The sequence below is a fragment of the Arvicola amphibius genome, chromosome 5 (assembly GCF_903992535.2).
Source record: "Arvicola amphibius chromosome 5, mArvAmp1.2, whole genome shotgun sequence".
Classification (NCBI taxonomy): domain Eukaryota; kingdom Metazoa; phylum Chordata; class Mammalia; order Rodentia; family Cricetidae; genus Arvicola; species Arvicola amphibius.
Window position 1 is genome coordinate 21,958,352 of NC_052051.1, and position 22,230 is coordinate 21,980,581.

General features: G+C 45.8%; 1 protein-coding gene across 1 annotated transcript in view; it reads right to left on the reverse strand.

The window, feature by feature from the left end:
* Positions 1-1,666: 1,666 nt before the first annotated feature.
* The window catches only part of Cnbd2 (cyclic nucleotide binding domain containing 2), a 48,850-nt gene continuing 28,286 nt past the window's right edge, over positions 1,667-22,230 (reverse strand). The window contains exons 9-12 of the mRNA XM_038331844.1: positions 17,706-17,883; positions 15,332-15,452; positions 8,748-8,911; positions 1,667-1,985 (exon numbers count right to left, since the gene is read on the reverse strand). Of these exons, the coding sequence (XP_038187772.1) occupies positions 1,667-1,985; positions 8,748-8,911; positions 15,332-15,452; positions 17,706-17,883 (782 nt within the window). The remainder of the gene's footprint in view (positions 1,986-8,747; positions 8,912-15,331; positions 15,453-17,705; positions 17,884-22,230) is intronic.

Sequence of the window (22,230 nt, forward strand, 5' to 3'; positions counted from 1 at the left end):
GCCCAGGCTGGCTCCCAGGCTGGCCCAGGCTGGCCCAGGCTGGCTCCCAGGCTGGCTCCCAGGCTGACTCCCAGGTTGGCTCCCAGGTTCATTCCCAGGCTGGCCCAGGCTGGCCCAGGCTGACTCCCAGGTTGGCTCCCAGGTTCATTCCCAGGCTGGCCCAGGCTGGCCCAGGCTGACTCCCAGGCTGACTCCCAGGTTGGCTCCCAGGTTCATTCCCAGGCTGGCCCAGGCTGGCCCAGGCTGGCTCCCAGGCTGACTCCCAGGTTGGCTCCCAGATTGGCTCTCAGGTTCATAGCCAACTACCTTTCTTATTCAGCTCAGGCCCACAGGCCCAGAAATGGCAACACCCACCATGGGCTGGACCCCTTCATCAATTAACAATCAAGAAAATGTCCCACAGATACGCCCACAGGCCTGTCCAATAAAGGCAATCTTTCAGTTAAGGTCCCTCTTCTCAGGTGCATCAAGTTGAACTAACTAGGACATCCCTGCCCCTCTAGCCTTGCGCTCCCCAGTGCAAGGATCAAGGAAGGCATTTGCCATCTCAGCCAGCTTAGGTGCCTCTGATTTCTTGACTCTCTCAAGTCACCAGAGAAGTCAAAACCCTTAAGTTCACCATTTCCCTATAACATTTACGCTCTCTTCTAAGGAAAAAAAAATCCTAGTCCTCCTGTTTAGTACACAAGAAAATGGTTTTTAATACAAAAAATTCACTGTTGAACATATCTTTTAAAACTATAGTCAATTTCGTGTCTATGCAATCCATTGATCTTGCCAACTTTCTCCGCTCACTATTGGGGATACAAAGTGCAGGCACTGGAATGACTCATGGTATTCAGGAGGCCCCAGGGTGGGACAGCACCAGGCCCCCTGAGGCTCCCTACTCAAAGTCCACAGCCCAGGCCACTCTTGCTGGTAAGTGGCCCTAGCCATGGGGTACAAGAGGGTTTCTGCGCTGTCATGACCTCTCTCAGGCCTCGGAGTGCTCATGTGGAGAGGTGGCATGGTGCTTCATCTGTGGTATTAAGGTTAGATGGGAGCAGGTGCCCCAAAATAAGGAGAACCAGAGGAACCAAGGCGTTTTCCTGAACTCCGTTCTCACAGTCTGTTTGTTGCTGGTGGGCCTCTGCTATCCACAGGATGCCGACTTAGCCAGAGAGGTCTCGCCGGCAGCCTGCTGCACAACACATCCCATATGTTTTATTTAAAAATATTTTAAATTAGTTGTTCATGTTTTAAGAAAAGCAGTAGAAATAATCTAAAATAGTGTGTTTCTTGATTTTCTTACATAGTGTAATGACTGGCAGCAACTGGCCTGTGTTGGTTCTCAGCACTGTGTCCATTGATTCAGGTGAGGGAGCTCTGTCTAGATGGGGAATGGTCACACTGGTTCCCTAGTAACAGACACACCCCAACCTCCTCCCATCCATGTCTCTTTGCATCCCACAAGTGCTATGGGAGATCATGCCTCTCAAGTTACTGGCTGAGTCCTCCAGCCAGCCTTGCCCATCCTGAGCCTGCAACTCCCCTGTGGTCATCCAGAAAACAGAGAAGCCAATCCTAATGTACTTGATTGACATCCAGGAAACAGAGAAGCCAATCCTAATGCACTTTATTGACATCCAGGAAACAGAGAAGCCAATCCTAATGCGCTTTATTGATTCTAAAGAAGAACTCCTGCATTTTTATACTGCGGAAGGAGTTCTTGGATTTTACGACGGGGTGCTGACATAGTCTGGACAATCCTCAAGGGGGGCAGATATTTCTGGGACACCATAAAAACAGGGTAGTGTTGTTTCACCCTCTTGTTGAGGTTACACAAATCCAAGATCAAAGACCTTGGGTCATAGATCTCTTTCTTCTTGGTCTGGATCGGGATGTATGGTTGCTCATTGAGGGGCTTCACCAGCAGCCGCAGCAGATCCTTCCGGAAGATATTCCAGTTGTTTTCCTTCAGGAATCTCTGACACAGCTCTTCGTCACTGAAGGGCAAACACAGAAGCTGCACTCTAGGGCTCCTCCTGGCCTCTGCCCCCCCCACCCGGATGGAGGCTTCCACCCTTCCTTTCAAATACTAAACACTCCCTGCTTCCTGGTGCAGCGCTTTCTCACATCCTCCACCTTCTTTGCCTTTCTACCAACTCATTCTTTTAAGTCTACGCTGCTCTTCTGTCAGGCCAGGAGTCACTGGTGAGCTGCTCAGGCCCAGAAATGTGGTCGGTATGAATTAGACACACAACACAAAGAAATGTGAATTACTAATTTTAAAATGGATGTGTCGAAAGGATACTTTTGATATACCGAATCCAATAAAGTGGATTGAAGCTAATTTTGGTGGATAAAATGGAGATGGTAGTATATGCCTAGAATTTCAGTACTTCTAACACGGATACAGGAGGATCACTGAATTTGAGGCTAGGCTGAACTACACGGTGAATCTGAAAGTAGCCTGGGCTACACAGTAAAACTGTGTTTCAGAAAGGCCAAACAAAACTGGGCCATGATGACGCACACCTTTAATCCCAGCACTTGGGAGGCAGAGGCAGGTGGATCTCTGGGAGTTCCAGCCTGGTCTACAAAGTGAGTTCCAGGACAGCTAGGACTGTTACACAGAGAAACCCTGTCTTAAAAAATAAAAACAAACAAACAAAAATGCCAAACAAACCAAGGCCAGCAAGATGGCTCAGTGGGGAAGTGTTTGCCATGCAAGCTTGGGAACCAGGATTCAATTCCCAGAACCCATGTGAAGGTGGAAAGAGAACACTAACTCACAAAGTTATCCTCTATGCACCCAAACATATGTACCACACATGAACACATGCAGACACTCACAATAATAAAATAAATGAAAATAATAAGCATAAGCTATTAGAAAAGCTGGTCATGGCCAGTAATCTCAGCACTCAAGAGATAGGAGGGTCATAAGTTTGAGACCAGCATGATCTACACAGCAAGTTCTAGGATAGCCTGGGCTACAAAGCAAGATCCTATCAGAAAAAAAAATAATGTAGCTGTTGATCATCAGCTTTTTGTCAATAAAAGCTACAGTGGGAGGAGGGTACCACCGGGGCAAGACCACTCACACACACTAAGATGGCTACCATCAGAAGCATGGAGATGCTCCAAATCTGGAGGGAGGGTCCCCAGGGCTGAGGGATGTAAGCTGGTGCAGCCACTTTGGAAAACAGTTTGACACCTTCTCAGAAGGTTAAACATACAGTTACCACATGACTCAGCAGTTTGCCATCAGAAGTATACTTAAGAGAAACGAAAATATGTTCATATACAAATCTGCACAAGAATGTTCAGAGACACATCAGTCATAACAGCGGAGAGTAGAACAATCCAAATGTCTATTAGCTGATGGATAGACTGCCCCTCTCTGTCTCTCTCTCTTTCTCTCTCTCTCTCTCTGTCTCTCTCTCTCTCTCTCTCTCTCTCTCTCTCTCACACACACACACACACACACACACACAATTATTTTTTGTTTGTTTTTTAGGTTTGTTGTTGTTGTTGTTTTTGAGACTGGGTTTCTCTGTAGCATTGGAGCCTGTCCTGGAACTAGCTCCTGTAGACCAGGTTGGCCTCGAACTCACAAAGATCCGCCTGCCTCTGCCTCCCGAATGCTGGGATTAAAGGCATGCACCACCACTGCCCGGCTACAAAATAATTCTTTTATATGAAATGTCCAGAACAGAAAAATCTGAGAGAAATAGACAGTGGCTACCCTGGGCTGGTCCTGATGTCCTAATCCTACCTGGGCACTTCCCTCGCAGCATCTGAAGGTGAGAAGGTAGAATAGCAGGGCTCAGTGCTTATTGGCTCATTCCTTCTGATACCTCAGCAAGGGAAGGGCATTTCAAACTTCCTCTGACTCATCTGGCCTCACCTGTCCAAGGGCGCAAGCCCAACACCTCACTGGTAACTATAAATGGTCCCGGCTAAACGATGTTGATCAAGACAAAGCAACTGTGATCCCTAGAACTCAACCTAAGAAAACACCCAACAGTCAGAATGGACTATAAGGTCCTCCAGGTCTCAGTAACATCCCTGCCCACTCCTGAAAGCTAACTGTGGGCCTCTCTTCTCAGTGCTATCTATGTTGAGTGACATCATGTTGGTAGCCAGCAATTGGCTGGTTGGTATAGTCACACCACAGAAATCAGCACATGTTCCTTGGCACGATTGTCCCCTGCCTCCGAGCAACTTGGTTGGCAGACGTTTACCAGCACATGGATGGACAGTCTCCTCTTCAAAGTTCTGTTAATTCACATCTCCTTACACAACATTTATCATGTGCTCACATCCCATACACTGGCTGAGTCTTTTTGGTTTTGTTTGTTTGTTTCTTCTGTTTTTCAAGACAGGGTTTCTCTGTGTAACAGCTCTGGATGTCCTGTAACTCCTTTTGTAGACCAGGCTAGCTTCGAACTCAAAAAAATCTGCCTGCCTCTACCTCCTGCCATCTCTCCAGCCCCATTTTCTTTTGTTTTGCTGAGGTCGAAGGCATGAGCCATCACGCCCAGCTACATGGGTTGAGTTCTTTGTTTTCACAACTAACCCATTTCACAGATGTGAACTATGGGCTTAAAGAGGCCAAAGGAACTTGCCAAAAACCTATGAGGGATAAGCACATATTTACACATTCCTACAGGACAGACAAAACCGCATGTCACCCATGGACACTGAGGGTCACACTGATTTCTAGTCTATTCTTTTGAGTAAACAGAACGAGTGTCTAGCTCCAAACCCCAGCCTCTCCTAAACTGTGACTATGCCACCATGGTCTTTGTTTTGCCCAGTGTGCCATGACCCGGGCGGTGAAGGGTAGTTTTAGGTTGTCTAGCCTATGGCATTCGCTGGACAGGCGCCACAGGCAACTGCTCCAAACAGCTGCACGGGGCAGCTAAAGAAAACCTTCAGGAACCTGACCTTCACAAACACTGCCCTGCCCCATGCATCACGCGAGGCTCCTTAGATCATTCATCCAGGAGGTTGGTTCGGAAGACCATTATTATTATTATTATTTTCAAAATAGTTTTCTCTGTGTAACAGTTGTGTCTGTTCTGGAACTACCTCTTGTAGATCAGGTTGGCCCCAAACTCACAGAGCTCCGCCTGCTTCTGCCTCTTTAGTGCTGGGATTAAAGGCATGCACCACCAACGCCGGACCAGAATTTTTTTTTTTTTTTTTTTTTTTTTTTTGGTTTTTCGAGACAGGGTTCCCTGTAGTTTCTAGAGCCTGACCTGGAACTAGCTCTTGTAGACCAGGCTGGCCTCGAACTCAGAGATCCGCCTGCCTCTGCCTCCCGAGTGCTGGGATTAAAGGCGTGCGCCACCACCGCCCGGCTCCAGAAGACCATTTTAAATAGAGTCATACTCAAGATCCAGAAGAGAAAGGCACCCTGAAGCTGGAAGAAGCTGCCAACAACTTTCAACTGTTTCTCACACCAGCAGCCCCAAGTTTGGCCGCTGGATGATTGGAAGCACCACCCCAGCCTCTGGCAGTCATCCTTGGGGCGCCAATAGAGCAAAAAAGCTCCATCTCAAGCCTCCTCCCCCAGGGAGTTGCTTTGGTCTGGACTCCACCTCCGGGAAAGCCTGACCCCTCTCCAGGGAGGGTCAAGACCACTCCCACAGGCTATTTAGGGTTGTGCCATGGTCATGGGTTTTGCATGGTGGCCCCCCATGTTCCCCACCACCCGGGAGCATTGCATTCATTAAATGTGGGCTTGAGAGCCGGACGGTGGTGGCGCATGCCTTTAATCCCAGCACTTGGGAGGCAGAGACAGGCGGATCTCTGTGAGTTCGAGACCAGCCTGGTCTACAAGAGCTAGTTCCAGGACAGGCTCCAAAGCTACAGAGAAACCCTGTCTCGAAAAACCAAAAAAAAAAAAAAAAAAAAAAAAAAAAAAAAAAAAAGTGGGCTTGATTTGGTCTAATCTGGTTTAATTGGAGTTATTTTGTGTGGATGGAGAAGCTCCTCTTAAGATTATACCTAATGGCCATATCTACATAAAAACTGTTTTTTGATTTGCTCATGTTTTTTTTTTTTTTTTTTTCTTTTTTTTTTTTTTTTTTTTTTTTTTGAGACAGGGTTTCTCTGCAGCTTTAGAGCCTGTCCTGGAGCTAGCTCTTGTAGACCAGGCTGGTCTCAAACTCACAGAGATCCGCCTGCCTCTGCCTCCCAAGTGCTGGGATTAAAGGCGTGCACCACCACCGCCCGGCCCATGATTTTTCTTAAATCCGCTCAGTTTCTTCTGAGTTTTGAGACAGGGCCTTGTGTAGCTCAGACTGGTCTCAAACTCACTATACAGTCTTAAACTCGCAACCTCCTGCCTCTACCTCCCACGTGCTGAGATTACCCTCTCCAGCATTCTTACTTAAATGCCTAACTGCCCTGAGCAGCAGGTCAGTCCAGTCCAGGGTTTAGAAAGTTCAACTTGCTGTTTCTCTAGTTTGCACTAGAATCTGCACGTAGGTCAAAACTACACCAGGGGCGGGCGGGGCAGAAGGGGACAAGGGTGAGACAGAGGGATGGGGAGAAAACCAAGAGAATTAACAAAACAAATTTTGTTTGAAAACACTACAATGAAACCTAATGCATGTGCACTGATTTAGAAAGTAAACGGCTAAAATTTTTGCATACACACAAAACCTGTATACACTCGGAAATACCCTGCCCTTAGTCACATGACTGCTCCTAGGTGTGACTGAAGACTTGTAGAGGGGAGGGAAAGAACAGCCAAAGGCATCTGGAAGGGTCCAGACTGAACATGTCCAGCAGAATAAACCAGACCATGGTCAGGGGCAAGAGAGGAAGAGAAGCAGGGAGCTAAGAGGGGAACCTGTGGACCAAGAGGCACAGAGACCGCAGAAGCCAAGCCCCTGGGAGAGGTTTAGGGTAGGGGGCAGGGTGAGAAACGCTGGGAGGAGCTACAGGTACTGAGCATGCTGGGAGAGCTAGCCAGTGTCCTCTTTGATATGCTAAAAGACACCTCAACTAGCCCTTTGTCCTGGTTTTCTTTGAGGCCTAACTACGTCTGTATCCTGAATTTTTTTTTTTTTTTTTTTTTTTTTTTTTTTTTTTTTTTTTTTGGTTTTTTGAGACAGGGTTTCTCTGTGGCTTTGGAGCCTGTCCTGGAACTAGCTCTTGTAGACCAGGCTGGTCTCGAACTCACAGAGATCCGCCTGCCTCTGCCTCCCGAGTGCTGGGATTAAAGGCGTGCGCCACCGCCGCCCGGCTGTATCCTGAATTTTTTAAATGTAATTTAGGCCCTGGCAATGCTGAAGCATGCATGGGTAGCCCGAGTGGTATGTGGCGGTTCTGTTGAACTTGTCCATATTGGGTTTCATGGTCTAAGTTTATAATGACAACTGACCTACGATAGGAGAAATACCTATTGTAATCCCAGCCTCTGGCCTCCATCTTTGGAAGACCCTCCCCTGTGCCCCTCTAACCTTGATCCCTCCTCAGGAAAGGTCAAGACCACTCCCACAGGCTATTCAAACTGCTCCCCAGAAAATAAACTCGTAGTTTTCCCTTTTCCTCTCTGGTGATTCCTGTTCCCCTTGGGGGCCACCCAGGAGCACAGGTGTCTAATTAAACCTGGATATCTTTTAATCTGGACTGATTTGGCTTAATTGGGATTATTTTGCATTGGCAGAGTGGCTCAGTTAGGAAATATTCCTAACACCTATCTAGTCAATTTTTCTTTTAAAAATTTTTTTTGAAGATTTATTTATTTATGTGAACGTCTGTGCACCATGTGCATGCCTTTTGAGGTCAGAAGAAGGCATCGATCAGATCCCTTGGAACCGGAGTTACAGAAGTTTATGAGAAACAAACCTGGGTCCTCTGCAAGAACAGCAAGCGCTCTTAACTGCTGACCCATTTCTCCAGTCCCAAATTCTTTTATTTTGTTGTTGGACTCTACCTTGAGGGCCGGACCATCTCTCTAGCTCCAATGTAACCTTTGATTCAAGCAGCACCATTTGCTAAGCTGTCTCCTCAGGGTGACACATGTGGGTGTCTGTCACTGTTTATTGTGCATGTTAGGGCTGTGCACATCTTAATGTATGTAGCTTCCCCCATATTCTGGCTTTATTAAAGACAAATTCACAAGTGGATGACTCAGAGGGGAGACAAGGTTTTCGAGCTAGCTCTTTGAAACACAATGCTAAAAGTAGCATCAGAAACTGCAACTGTTCTGAGTAGAATAACAACCCAGTTTGCTGTGGGACAATGGTCTTTTATCCTGTCATGTGTATTATTTTTAATAAAACGCCGATTGGCCACTAGCCAGGCAGGAAGTAGAGGCGTGGCGATGAGAATTATGGGAAGAGGAAAGTTCAGTCTGCAATCGTCACTCAAGACACAGAGAAAGCCAGACACAGATGAAGCCAGACACAGAGGAAGCAAGATATGACTGCCTCGCTGAAGAAGGTACCAAGCCACGTGGCTAAAACAGACAAAAATTATGGGCTAACATAAGTTATAAGAGTTAATAAGAAGCCTGAGCTACTAGGCCAATCAGTTTATAATTAATGCAGACCTCTGTGTGTTTTTTTTGGGACTAAACAACTATGGGACCAGGCGGGACAGAAACCTCCACAACACCAGTTCACCCTCGTCGTTACCAGTTCTAACACACGCACACACACTTACATACACACACTTTCTTTCGCTAATGGAAAACCTCGTTCAGTGGCTCCAGAGGACTTATGAGCACTTCCAGCACTGACCTGGGATAATCCACGTCCGTCTTCATCATCTTTTCCTTCGTATCCCCATCAATCAACTCATAGAACTTTTCTTTTCTCACCCGTATCAGCTCTGTTCCCATGCTCAAAAGGATGAGAGGTCGGAGGTCACGCAGACTTTCTGGAAGAAAGGCCTGGTGAGTGCCCTAGGGAGAAGTGACAGAAAGTTAAACCACACAGCATCCAGATCTGCCAGCAGATTCTGCTGAGGAGGCGGGGGTCTTTCTGAGGCTTTGTGTGCTGACAAGGAGGGCCAGGCCAGGGCTCCATTTGTTACCCACTGGTAGGTGTATTCAAGTTAGACAAATGTTGCTTAGGCTTAACTTTGAGAGCATGTAAGTTAGATCTGGATGTCTGAGGTCTCCAGGATGGCAGCTAACTGAATACTTCCTCACCCATACCTCCAACTCTGCATGAGCCCACAGACTCCCAGCTCCCCTCATTGCGCCATGCCTGCAGGAAACAGCCAGACATAAACTGGCATCCACATAACTAAAGAGTCTGGGATGTTCTGGTGCAAGCTCCACCCCAACCCTTGGTATCCATATATCCAAAGAGTCTGGAATGTTCTGATGGAAGCTCCACCTCAATCCTCCTCCCCAAACCCTACCTCATCTCAGAAAGTCCTACAAACATGGTTCCTCCCCCAGAAATGCTCAAGACCATTACCACAGGATATTTAAACTGTCCCCACAGAAAACAGACACGTGGTTTTTCAGTCTTTTTTCCCCTTCTCCTCTCTGGGTGCTCAGAAGATCATCCAGGAGTGTTTTACCCATTAAACCTGGGTTTTGAGTTTTTTCTTTCTTTTCCTTTTTTTTTTTTTGTTTTTATTTGTTTGGTTTGGTTTGGCTTGGTTTTTCAAGACAGAAAAATCAGTAGTTTTTTTTTTTCTTTTTGGTTTTTCGAGACAGGGTTTCTCTGTAGCATTTTTAGAGCTTGTCCTGGAACTAGTTCTTGTAGACCAGGCTGGCCTCAGAACTCACAGAGATCCGCCTGCCTCTGCCTCCCGAGTGCTGGGATTAAAGGCATGCGCCACCACCGCCCACCAGTAGTTTTGAAGCCTTTCCTGGAACTCACTCACAGAGATCCACCTGGCTCTCTGTCTCCCGAGTGTCAGGATTAAAGGTGTGTACTACCACCACCCAGCTTTTTCTAATTCGGTGTGATCTGATCTGATTTGGCTTGCTGTAGCAGTGGAGAGGCTTACTGGGGTGTAGAAACACCAACACAGTACCCAGTCCTGGAGAAGCAAGGCCCTCTAGGTCCTCGGTCCCACCACCATACAGCAGGTTCGGCTCTCAGGGCCCCTCACACCACTCTGCTTTAACTTTCTCCATGTCCAATCTCAAATTTATCTTCATTAATTCATTGTGAGATGGAGTCTTGCTCTATTGCCCAAGCTTGCCCGGGTCTGAGTGATGGTCCTCCCTCGGCCTCCTGAGTGCTAGAACAGGCAAAACACCACCATGCCTGGCCCTCCAATACCTCTCTCTGCTGAGTAAACCCGTTTTCTTGTCATCTTCTTTGTTTTTCCTTCTTCTTTTGGTTTTTGTTTGTCTGTTTGTTTGAGACAGAGTTTCTCTGTGTAGCACTGGTTGTCCTGGAACTTTCTCTGTAGACCAGTCTGGCCTCGAACTCACTAAGATCTGCCTGCCTGGCCTCCCAAGTGCTAGGGCTTAAGGCATGCACCAACACCACCCTGCCCATTTGCTCTTAAGACTTAAAAAAGGAAAAAAAGAACTAATCATCTCCTAGGCCTTTCCCTTTTCAGCCATCCCCAACCTTCCCCATGGGCTGTAAATGGAGAATGTGCTTTTGCTTTTGTTTCCTTGGCCAAACCTGAATAATCAATCACACGGAAACTATATTCATTACAAACTTTTTGGTCAATGGCTTAGGCATATCCAAGCTAGCTAGCTCTTACAGCTTAAATTAACCCATTTCTATTCATCTATGTATCACCTGTGGCTAATTGGTAATGTTCTGGCATTTTTCTCCTTCCACAGTTACATGGCATCTCCTTGACTCTGCCTACTCTCTCCCTTTAATCTGTTCAAATTTCCCACCTGGCTTTACTCTGCTAAGCCATTGACCAAAACATCTTTATTCATTAACCAATAAAAGCAACACATTTACAGAAGGACCTCCCACATCAAATGCGCTCTTAATTCCAGGTGTAACAGCTAATATGTGTGTGTGTGTGTGTGTGTGTGTGTGTATTCATATATATTACAAGCATACGCATGTGTATATGTATGCACATAGTATGTATGTATGTATGTATGTATGTATGTATGTATGTATTCAGCACTCAGGAGGCTGAATCACCCAGAAATTCAAAGCCAGCCTGTGCTACATAGTAAGGTACAGGCCAGCCTGAGCTACATACAGAGTAAGACCCTTTCTGAAAATCAAAAAAAAAAAAAGAAAGAAAGACAGGAAAAAGATTCACTCTTGGGTTGGGGATGTAGTTCAGTGGGAGAGCAATTTGCTTAGCATGTGTGAAACCCTAGGTCTAATCTCCAGTATGACAAAAATAAACATTTAAAAACTACCAGAGGCCAGCCATGTCTGTGTGCTGCAAAGTCCTACGGATGTTGACAATACCTAAAAACTTTGTCTGTTACAGTCTAAACCAACACCCTTCTGCCTGACAACGCTCTACATGGCGCTAGCTCACCCCATGCCCTGAACTCTAAGTCTCCAGTGACCACTAACATTTTACTAAAGCTTTACCTTTTCCTTGTCATAGGTTTGAAATCATATAATTAAGACAGTCCTGTGTAGCTCAGGTTGGCACTGAACTCACAATTCCCCCATCTTAGCCCCCTGCATTCTGGATTAGGCGTGTGGCCTACACCTGGTTAAATTCTTATATTTTCATACCAAGACCTTCTTCTTAGTTAGTTAGTTAGTTAGTTAGTTAGTTTGATTTTATTTTTTGAGACAGGGTTACTGTGTAGCCCTGGCTGCCCTGGAACTAGCTCTGTAGAACAGGCTGGCCTCGAACTCACAGAGATCCGCCTGCCTCTGCCTCCTGAGTGCTGAGATTAAAGGGGTGTGCCACCACTGCCTAACTGAGTCCTTCTTTTTAAGATTTTCTTTTAGGGGCTGGAGAAACAGCTCAGTGGTTAAGAGCACTTGCTGCTCTTCTTTCAGAGGACCTGGGTTTGTGGTTTCAAACCATCTGTACTCCCCAGTACCCAGGACCCAGTACCTTCCCCTGCAGACACTGCATACATATGATATACACACAGACATTTGGGCAAAAACTACACATAAAATAAAAATAAGTATTTTTCAGGCAGTGGTGACACATGCCTTTAATCCCAGTACTGAGGACACAAAGGCAGCCTGATCTCCAAGTTCAAGGCTAGTTTGGGCTACATTGTGAGTTCCAGGACAGTCAGGGCTACACAGAAAAATCCTGTTTCAAAAAAACATATATATTAAATTATATATACAGCATGCATATATATATACAGATATACATATATATATACAGATATACATATATATATGTATATATATAAAATTTTTAGCCAGACATAACCAATCAACCCCAGCACTTAGAATGCAGGGGTAAATGGGTCTTGTTTGAGTTCCAGGCCAGTTAGAGCTATATAATAAAATAGCAAAAGCCTCTCTCCTCTCTTTCTCTCTCTCTCAAGCTGATCTTGAACTTGCAATTCTGCTGCAGCCTCTCAAGTACCTGGGACTGCAGGTGTGTAACACAAGGCCCAGCTTTCAATCTTTATATGTTTTTATTACCTCTCTCCTCTTACTGTACTGCACACTAGGACTTTTGAGTAGAGAACTGAAAAATCTTACTAAGAGGCGGCATCCTTGACTCGCTATCTCTCCGCTGTTTTAAAGGACGGCCAGCACTTTCACCTAGACATTTCTCCTTTGCTTCTTAAAACAGATGTATTTATTTATTGTATACGCGTGTGCACCTGAGTGCATGTATATGCAGCTGCCCGCAGAGATCAGAGAGGATGTTGGGTCTCCGGGAACTGGAATTACAGGCAGCTGTGAGCTGCCACATTAGTGCTGTAAGTGAACCCAGGCCGTCTGAAAAGAGCAGCAAGAGCTCTAAAAGAACGAGCCATCTTCCAGCTCCCCCCACCCCTGTCTCTCTCCCACTCTGTCTCTCTCCAGTCCCTCTGACAGTGCTGGGGCTTGAACCCAGGTACCAGACAAGTGTGCATCACTGAGCAGCATCTGCAGCCTCATTTACAAGTTTGTTTGTTTGTTTCTAAGGCAGGGTGTCCCTGTGCAGCCCAGGATTGCCTCAAATACACAATCCTCTTGTCTCGGCACCATAGATAGGCTCCGCCTCACCAGACTCCTTTATACATATTTTTATTGGTATCTCCCCAATACAGACATTTTATGTTTTATATTTTTATTTGGAAAGGCTTTGGAAGTTATTTCATCATGGCATCTTTCTGTGTGTGCATGCGTGTGGAAGACCAAGGCTAGTCTCAGGTGTCATCCTCGGAAGCCATCCACCTTGTTTTTTGAGACGGGGCTCTTTGGCCTGAAGATCATGACTTAGTTAGGGTTTTCTGTTGCTGTGAAGAGACACCGTGACCACAACTCTTTTTTTTTTTTTATGTTTTGTTTTTGTTTTTGAGACTGGGTTTCTCTGTAGCTTTGGAGTCTGTCCTGGAATTAGCTCTTGTAGACCAGGCTGGCCTCAAACTCACAGAGCTCTGCCTACCTCTGCCGCCCAAGTGCTAGGATTAAAGACGTGCGAAACCTCCACCTGGCTTGACCACGGCAACTCTTATAGAAGAAAACATTTAATTGTGCTGGCAGCTTACAGTTCAGAGTTTAGTCTATTACCGTCACGGCGGGAAGCAAGGCAGCATGCAGGCAGACATGCTAGAGTAGCTGAGAGTTCTTACATATTGTCTCACAGGTAACAGGAAGTGGTCTATCTCACTGGACACGGGTTGAACATATATGAGACTTCAAAGACCACCTCCACAGAGACTCACTTCCTCCAGTAAGACCACACTCACTCCTAATAGTGACACTCCCTTTGGGGGCCATTCTCTTTCAAACCACACAGCTCACGAAGCAGGGGCTCACCTGCCTCTGCCTCCCCAGAGCCACCACACCCAGTTTTCTCCCATGGGCTCTGGCTCAAATTCAGTTATCCATGCTCGTACCTAGCACCTTGCCAACTGGGCTTTTCCCAGCTTTCAGTCACCTGCACTGTCATGGCTACATGTAGCAATTATTTTTAGTCGTTCCCTTCTTCCCCCACCTGTACCCCTGGCCCCGTCATCTCCAGCTGGTTCCTTTTCTCTCCCCAGTTACCCACCCTCTGCTGCCTTGTCAGATAGTACATTCCCATATTTTGTAACTTTATTTTGTAACTCTCTTAAAGTCTCCCTCCCCTCTGCTTTCATGAACCCCAATATATAGATTCCTAAAAGATCAACCACAATATCTTTATCATGTCTTTATTTTATTGGTTTACTTTTTTTGAGACAGGATCTTATTGTGTAATCCTGGTTGACCCAGAACTCACTATCTAGACCAGGCTAGCCTCAAACTCAGAAGGACCTGCCTGCCTCGCCTCCCAAGGCGTGTGCCACCACGAATTAAAGTCTTTTATTTCTTTCTTTTCTTAAAAATTTTAATTTACTCTAAGTTGAATTTAATTTAATTTTAATTTAAGCTGGGCAGTGGTAGTACATGCCTTTAATCCTGGCAGTTGGGAGGCAGAGGCAGGCAAAGCTCTATGAGTTCAAGGCCAGTCTGGTCTACAAAGCAAGTTCAGGAGAGCCAGAGCTGTTACATAGAGAAACCCTCTTTAAAAAAAAAATAAATAAAAAATAAAAAAAATTATTTTATTTTATCGTATGTGTATGCATGTGTGTGTGCATGTCTGTGTTGTGTATGTGTGTATGTGTGTGTGTGCAAGTGTATATGCATGTGCTTGTGTGTGTATATACATGTGTGCACGTGTGTGTGTGAGTGTGTATGCTGTGTATGTGTGTGTATGTGTGTATGCATGTGTTTATATGTGTGTGCGTGTGTGTGTGCATGTGTGTATGTGCTTAGGTATGTATATACGTGTGTGTGCATGTGTGTATGCGTGTGCTTGGGTGAGTATATACGTGTGTGTATGCGTGCATGTGTGTGCATGTGTGTATGTGTGTACTTGAGTGTGTGTATATACGTGTGTGCATGCATGCATGTGTGTGTGTGTGAGTGTGTATGCTGTGTATGCGTGTGCTTGGGTGTGTGTATATACGTGTGTGTGCGTGCGTGCATGTATGTGTATGTGTATGTGCATGTGTGTTAAAAGGACAACTTTCAGGAGTCAGTTCTCTCCTTTCACTGTGTTTTGGGGGGACCTAAGTCAGGTTGACAGACTCAGCTACAAGCGCTTTCACCCCCTGAGCCACCTACCAGCCCAGCACGATTTCTTATATCATCAAATATGGAAAGATGTGTTTCTAAGCCTTTCTGCTTGTTACCCAGTATTCCCAGCCCATCTGTGCTGTGCACTAGTCTGTGAACGAAGCTTCTAGTACACGTACCACAATGTCGCCTTCCTTCAGAGTGTGCACCTTCATGTAGACCCCCACTATGGCATCCCTGGGGAGTTCACCGAACTTGGTGTTGGCCATGGGACATTTGACCGGATGACCAAACTTAGATCTGAAATGTAACAGCTTGTTAGAACTGATCCATAAAATAGCCAGCTAATCAGGTCCCAAGAAGTCAGCCCTTGCGGTACTGCTGACAAGAGCCCCCCCCCCCCCAGAGAATCTGCACCTCTGAAGAAGGCGAAAAAAAACCTCAAAACCAAATCCCGAGTGAGTCTGACTGCTGCTGGCTGGGGTCACAGAAATGTCAGAGAGCCTGGACTTGGGAGAGAAAGGAACTAGGGACATTTTAGCCACCAGAAGGCTGCTTCCGGAAGAGCAGACGATCCCATGCAGCTGTGGCAGCCGGGTGGACAAGAAGTACAAGCACAAAGTTCAGGTTGCCCAGTAAAGGAAAAGAATTGCCAGCAGCCAGAGATGCTTACAAACAGAATGACTGTTCAAAGGTGAGGCTCTAGGCACCTAGGGGCACAGCAGAGGCTGCCTCTCTGTTTATAGACAAGTCCCCTGCTCGGCCTGCAGCCCCTAGACTCTGTTCAAATTGAGGTTAATTTTACAAGGCAGTTGTGCTTTCTTTGGTTTCTGTCTACGGCAGCAGGAGAGAGGCAAAGCAGCTGATTAGAAATAGAGAGAAGATTATGAGCTATGGATAGCTGAGGCTCGCCCAGCTCATACAAAGATAGGCTGGCTTCATTCCTGCCCCTCCAAGAAGAGCATGAACCAGGTATGTACCCAGCATGCCCTGTAACTTTTACTTCTGAGCCCCCTTTGTCCCTTCTCCCTTACTGGCTCACAACAGACACACTGGGTCTGTTTTTTCTCTACCTGTGGGGAAGCTGGAAGTGGGAATATTCTATCAGAAGAAAAACAAGTAGTTGGGCAGTGGTGGCGCACGCCTTTAATCCCAACACTCGGGAGGCAGAGGCAGGAAGATCTGTGAGTTGAGGCTAGCCTGGTCTACAGAATGAGTTCCAGGACAGGCTCCAAAGCTACAGATAAAAACTGTTTCAAAAAAAGGGGGGGGGGGGGGGGCGGCAGTGGCGCACACCTTTAATTCCAGCACTCGGGAGGCAGAGGCAGGCGGATCTCTGTGAGTTCGAGACCAGCCTGGTCTACAAGAGCTAGTTCCAGGACAGGCTCCAAAGCTACAGAGAAACCCTGTCTCGAAAAACCAAAAAAAAAAAAAAAAAAAAAAAAAAAAAAGGGGGGGGGGAACAACCTCGAAGTCATGGGTTGCTTCTTATGGAAGCCAGCAGACCAGAAGTGTTAATGAATAAATGAAGAGGCCATCGAAAAACAGGACAGTGATACTAACTCATTATTGATACCGATTGTTTGTTTGTTTTCGCTTTTTGTTTTTTAAAGGATGTAGATCAGGCTGTCCTGGAACTCACTATGTAGATCAGGCTGAATTCAAACTCACAGAGATCTACCTGCCTCTACCTCCCTAGTGCTGGGAATAAGGCGTGTGCTACCATCGCCTGGTTTAGACATCTCAGGACACTTGAGTTTCAAATGGGAGGGGAGTGAGCGGTGCTCCTGCTGCAATCTTTTCCTGTTCCTCAGGTCCTCGAGTTAAGGCAAGAGCACAGGTCTCAATGTGGCTCTGTCGCATGCCAGCGAGACCCGTGGCAGACGGGACAGATGTTTGACCAGCTGCTCAGGCTTGAATCCTGGCTTTACCACTTTCTACAATGTGTGACCTTGAACAAGCAACTTCACCCTTCGGTGAAGCTTAGTTTTCTCGCCTGGAAACTGAGTGACAGCCAGAGCACCTTTTAGGGACATTGTGGAGATTAATTAGATAACTTAATGCCAGATACTCAGCATCCTGTCAGTATTAAGTATGATTTATCAATATTTCATATAACCACTGGCTTATAATGACCTTGAGACTCAGAAACCCACAAAGCATAAGGCTTAGAGAAGTCAGATCCCTTGGCCAGGGACACAACCAAAGCAAGTGACCAAGCCAGGATTTGAACCTGGGTTGAACTGACTGCAAGCCAAGCTCGTACCTGTCAAGCTAGAGCTCGCTCCCCTAGGTGGATAATGTTCTGAAGACACTGAGTCAAAAGGACCCAGCAACAGGGACACAGAAAGCCAGAAGATCCTTTCTGCCTTTTAAAAAAACATTACTGTGGCCTTGAGGAAATGAATGGTGGTTGTTCTTAAGTAGTCAAGTGAGACAGAGACACACCCATCCACCTAGGATGACCTGCCTGCCACCTGTGACCCTCACCAGCATCTCCGAAATCTTAACACCCACACCCAGACCACTCTATCAGCTAAGAGCTCAGCTTACCTGACCTTCGGGCCCAGCAACTTTGGGAGACTATTTTCTGTTGAGTTGATCTTCCCGTGGAAGGTTTTTCCCCTTTGCCCTTTGACTTCCTGTAGACGCCGAAGTTTCAAATAGCTGAAGTCTTGTAGAGGATATGATTTGATCTGGAATTCCTTAAATCTCTCCATAGGAGATATTACTATTAAGAGAAAGCACAGAAAAACACAGCAATGGGCCTTGGGCAGTACAGGGACAGTGAAAGAACCCCTTCGGAACTTGCCCAAGTTGTCTGATATCCTGAGGAAAGAAAGCAAGAGGCGTGATGGCACGTGCCTTTAATCCCAGCACTTGGGAGGCAGAGATGGTAGATCTCTATGAGTTTGAGGCCAGTCTGGCCTACATAGCAGCTTCTATGTCTGCCAAGGTTTCAAAGCCGATGGAGAGGAGGAGGAGGAAGAAGGAGGCAGATTCCATAAACTGCCCTCAGGGGCAGTCCTGCACTAGATCCTTCCATGATTGCATCTAGATAAGCAATTAGCCTAGGGTAGAGGAGGTGAACAGCAGAGAATCTAAGCTGTCTGCTAAAGGACTGATGCTTAATTTGAACTCAGTTTTAGTTGATTCAGAGTCCATCTCTTCCTACTGCCAGATCGTATTTGGGGCTGGAGATGCAGGTTAGTTGGTAGAGGGCTTGCCTAGCACAGGCAAAGCTCTGAGATTGATCCGCAGCACCCATAAAAATAGTTGGGCATGGTAGCTTGTACTTCTCCCGGCACTGGGGAGGGAGAGACAGGCAGTGCCTCAGGGCTTGTGGGCTAGATGGCCCAGCCTACATGACAAACCCTATGACCTAGTGAGAGACTACCTGTATTTGGGAGGTACAGCCAGGGAGATCTAGATTTCAAGTTCTGAAAGACAGGAACTGCCAACTTACATTACTATAGCCAGCAAAATGGTCATAATTAAGGAGAAAGAAACCCTTTCCATGGTGAACACAAACTAAAGGAATTCACCAGCACTAGCCCGTTCTTGATAGACTCCTTTGGCCCGAAGAGAAAGGTAAACATAGGGCTGAAGAGGTGGCTCAGCAGCTGAGCGCAGTTGTTGCTCTTGCAGAGGACTGGATTAGACTCCCAGCACCTGTACGGTGGCTCACAACTATCTGTAACCCTAACTCCAAAGGATCCCACAGGTGCACACACAGAACACATAAATATATGTAAAGTAATAAAAAAAAACTTTCAAGACAAGGTTTCTCTGTTTAACAGCCTTGGTTGTTCTGGAACTCACTCTGTAGACCAGGCTGGCCTCTAACTCACAGAGATCCACCTGCCTCTGTTTTCCCAGCAAATAAATCTTTTTAAAAAAGAAAGGTAAACACATCCAGGGGCCACAGGAAAGAATAAACCAGGCTAAAAGCAGTAAGCACAAGAGGAATAGGAAAACACCAAACGCTACAAAATCAACACAAACATCGGAGTTGACACACAACTTTCAATAATAACTCTGAAGCTTAATGATATCAATTCTTCCATCAAAAGACATAGAGTAGTAGATTGCCTTAAAAAAAATAAACTGCATTGCCCGATGGTGGTGGCTCACACATTTAATCCTGGCTAGCACTTGGGAAGCAGAGGCAGGCAGATCTCTGTGAGTTCAAGGCTAGCCCGGTCTATCAAGTGAGTTCCAGGACAACCAGTGCTACATAGAGAAACCCTATCTTGAAAAACAGACAGACAGATAGATAAATGACATAAGTTGTCTTCAACAAATGCACCTCACCATCAAGGATAGAGGCCACCACAGCATGAAAGGATGGAAAAGCATATTCCAAACAAATGGAACTAGAAACCAATCGGGGAAAGCTAGTCTGGCATACTTCCTGGCAAACAAGAGACCCTCATAAAACGAGGAGGAAGGCAAGAGCCAACACCTGCGATTGCCCTCTGACTTCCACATGTGCACCATGGCATGTGTACACGCTCACTCAGACACAAACATGCACACGTGGATGTGACAGCATGTCTATAATCTTAGCATTAGAGGTGTAGAAACGGAGTCCCCCTGGGCTCTGGTAGCCAGTTAGTCTCATCCAAGTACGCACCCTTCTAACCTAAAAATAAAAACGTTTAAAACTTTCTAAATAAACTCATTTTTGTGACTGTGGCTATAGATGCATGGCATAGTGTTTCCCTGGCATGCGTAAAACCCTAGGTTTGATCCCCAGTGCCACAAAAACAGAAAAAGCCATTTAAAAAAAAAGATATCAAAAAAAATCCCACAAAATGATAGGAAGAGAAATATCAAACTAATAGTAATCAAAGGAAGCTAAATTCAATCAAAAGGAGTGGCTAAAATAGTATCAGAAAAAAAAGTAGATTTTAGAGTAAAGAATGCTACCAGAGACAAAGAAGTTCATCTTAGGTCAAGAATGTAGTTCGTGTAGAGCACCCGGGCCTTGCAGTCTTCTTGCCTTGAAGAATTCAGCCCTGTGGTTCTATGGGTCAAAGTCAGCCTCAGATACAGAGGGGGAGGGGAAGGAAGACTGAGTAAGGGGAGAGAGAAAACAGTAGGTGGAGACTTTCTCAGCTCTGTACTAACAGCTGATAGAGCAGATGAGGAAAATCAGGAAGGACACGGACCCCTCCTCCCCATCACCAGCCCAGCTGACTTACATTCACAGCACGCTCTGCCGATGACAGCATATTCTTTTCAAATGCAAATGGAGCATTTACCAAGATAGATTGCTTTCTGAGCCATAAAACAACGTTCAACACATTCAAGAGGATCCAAACTGTCCCGAATGTTTTATCATAGAAATAATAAAGAGAAAGATAGCTGGATGGTCCCCAAATCTTGGAAACCAAATAACACCCTGATTAATATTCAGTGGGTCAAAGAAAAAAAATCAAAAGAGAAACTTAAAAATATTTTGAACTGGTTCATGATAGGAACATAGCATATCCAAACTTGTGCAATACAACCTTATACCTAGGGGACTGGTGTTGGGGGGTGGCTGATGAGAATTGACATCCCTTTCAGCCTGCCTGTCATCTTGCAGTAATGGTGACAAGTATCTACCATAAATTCATGCACCCAGGGAGTGGTTTATGAGTTTTGTATGTTCATTTGCTTAGCAGCCAAATGAGTCTATGATATAGGGAACATAATTTACATTTTACAGGACCCGAGGACACTGATGTACAAAGAGAAAGTCATTTGTCCAGTGTCACACAGGACCCTGTAGTCTAAGCCTAGGCTCTTTTTTTCCCCAAGGCAGGGTTTCTCTATGCAGTCCTGGCTTTCCTGGAACTCATGTTGTAGACCAGGCTGACCTCAAATTCAGAGATTCACCTGCCTCTACCTCCCGAGTGCTAGAATTAAAGATGTGCACCATCACCACCTTGCATGAGCCTAGACTCTTAACTGATGTAGGATTCCTCTTTGTATGCTGTGAATATGTTTTATTACCATTGGTTAATAAAGAAGCTGCTCCAGCCTATAGGAGAGCAGAATGTAGTCTGGTTGGAAGAGAGATATGTAGAGAGAGCATAGGCAGAGTCAGAGAGATGCCATGTAACTGCCTAAGGAGGAAGAAACACCAAAATCTTACCGGTAGGCCACAGCCTCGTGGCTATATAGAGATTAATAGAAGTGGGTTAATTTAAGATGTAAGAGTTAGTTAAGAAGCCTGAGCTAATAGGCCAAGCAGTATTGTAATTAATATAGCTTCTGTGTGATTACTTGGGTCTGGGAATGAACATGCAGCCTCTGACTACATTTAATGGTGATACTGTCTGGAAAGGAGATGGAGAAGCCAGGTCAAATGATTTAAGTATTAGCCAACGCCACCTACTATGTGGGATAAACATGGATCTGTCAAGCTCCAAAGTTATTTTTGTCATGTCCCCTGCTCCCCCCCACACCTTTTTCCTCTGCCCAGCCACCAATGTTGGCTTCAGTTCTAATATCAGAACAACTAACTGGCCACATCCACAAAGTGATCTTGGAAAGGCTGGATTATAATCTCAAAGGATTGTAGGGAGGAAGCCAGTGCTGGTACTTAGTAAACACATAACCCCTGAGACAATGTGGATGCCTGTTGAGGGCTGGATCTCTCTACCCAAATGTATAACACACACATACACACACATACTCACACACACACACAAACACACTCACGTACACACACACTCTTACATACTCACACACACACACACACACACACTCTCTCTCTCTCTCACATGCTCTTGCGTGCACACACATATACAACCTCCTGTGAACAGAAACATCACCCAAAGTCGGGAAGCTGTCACCTAAGGCAGGTTCTAGAAGCTTTTATCTCACACTGGTTGTGTTTAACACCAAGAAACAGACTAAACATAGCTGGAGCGTTTGGCAAATATGAAAGCTTTTGCTTTTCTTTCAATGTGCAGGCCTGCACTCTTCAGCCTTCCATTACTTAGTATCTGTATGACCTTTAGACAGAAGTTTCAGCTCTCTGAACCTCAGTTTCTGTATCTGTAAAATGGACAGACAATTGTAT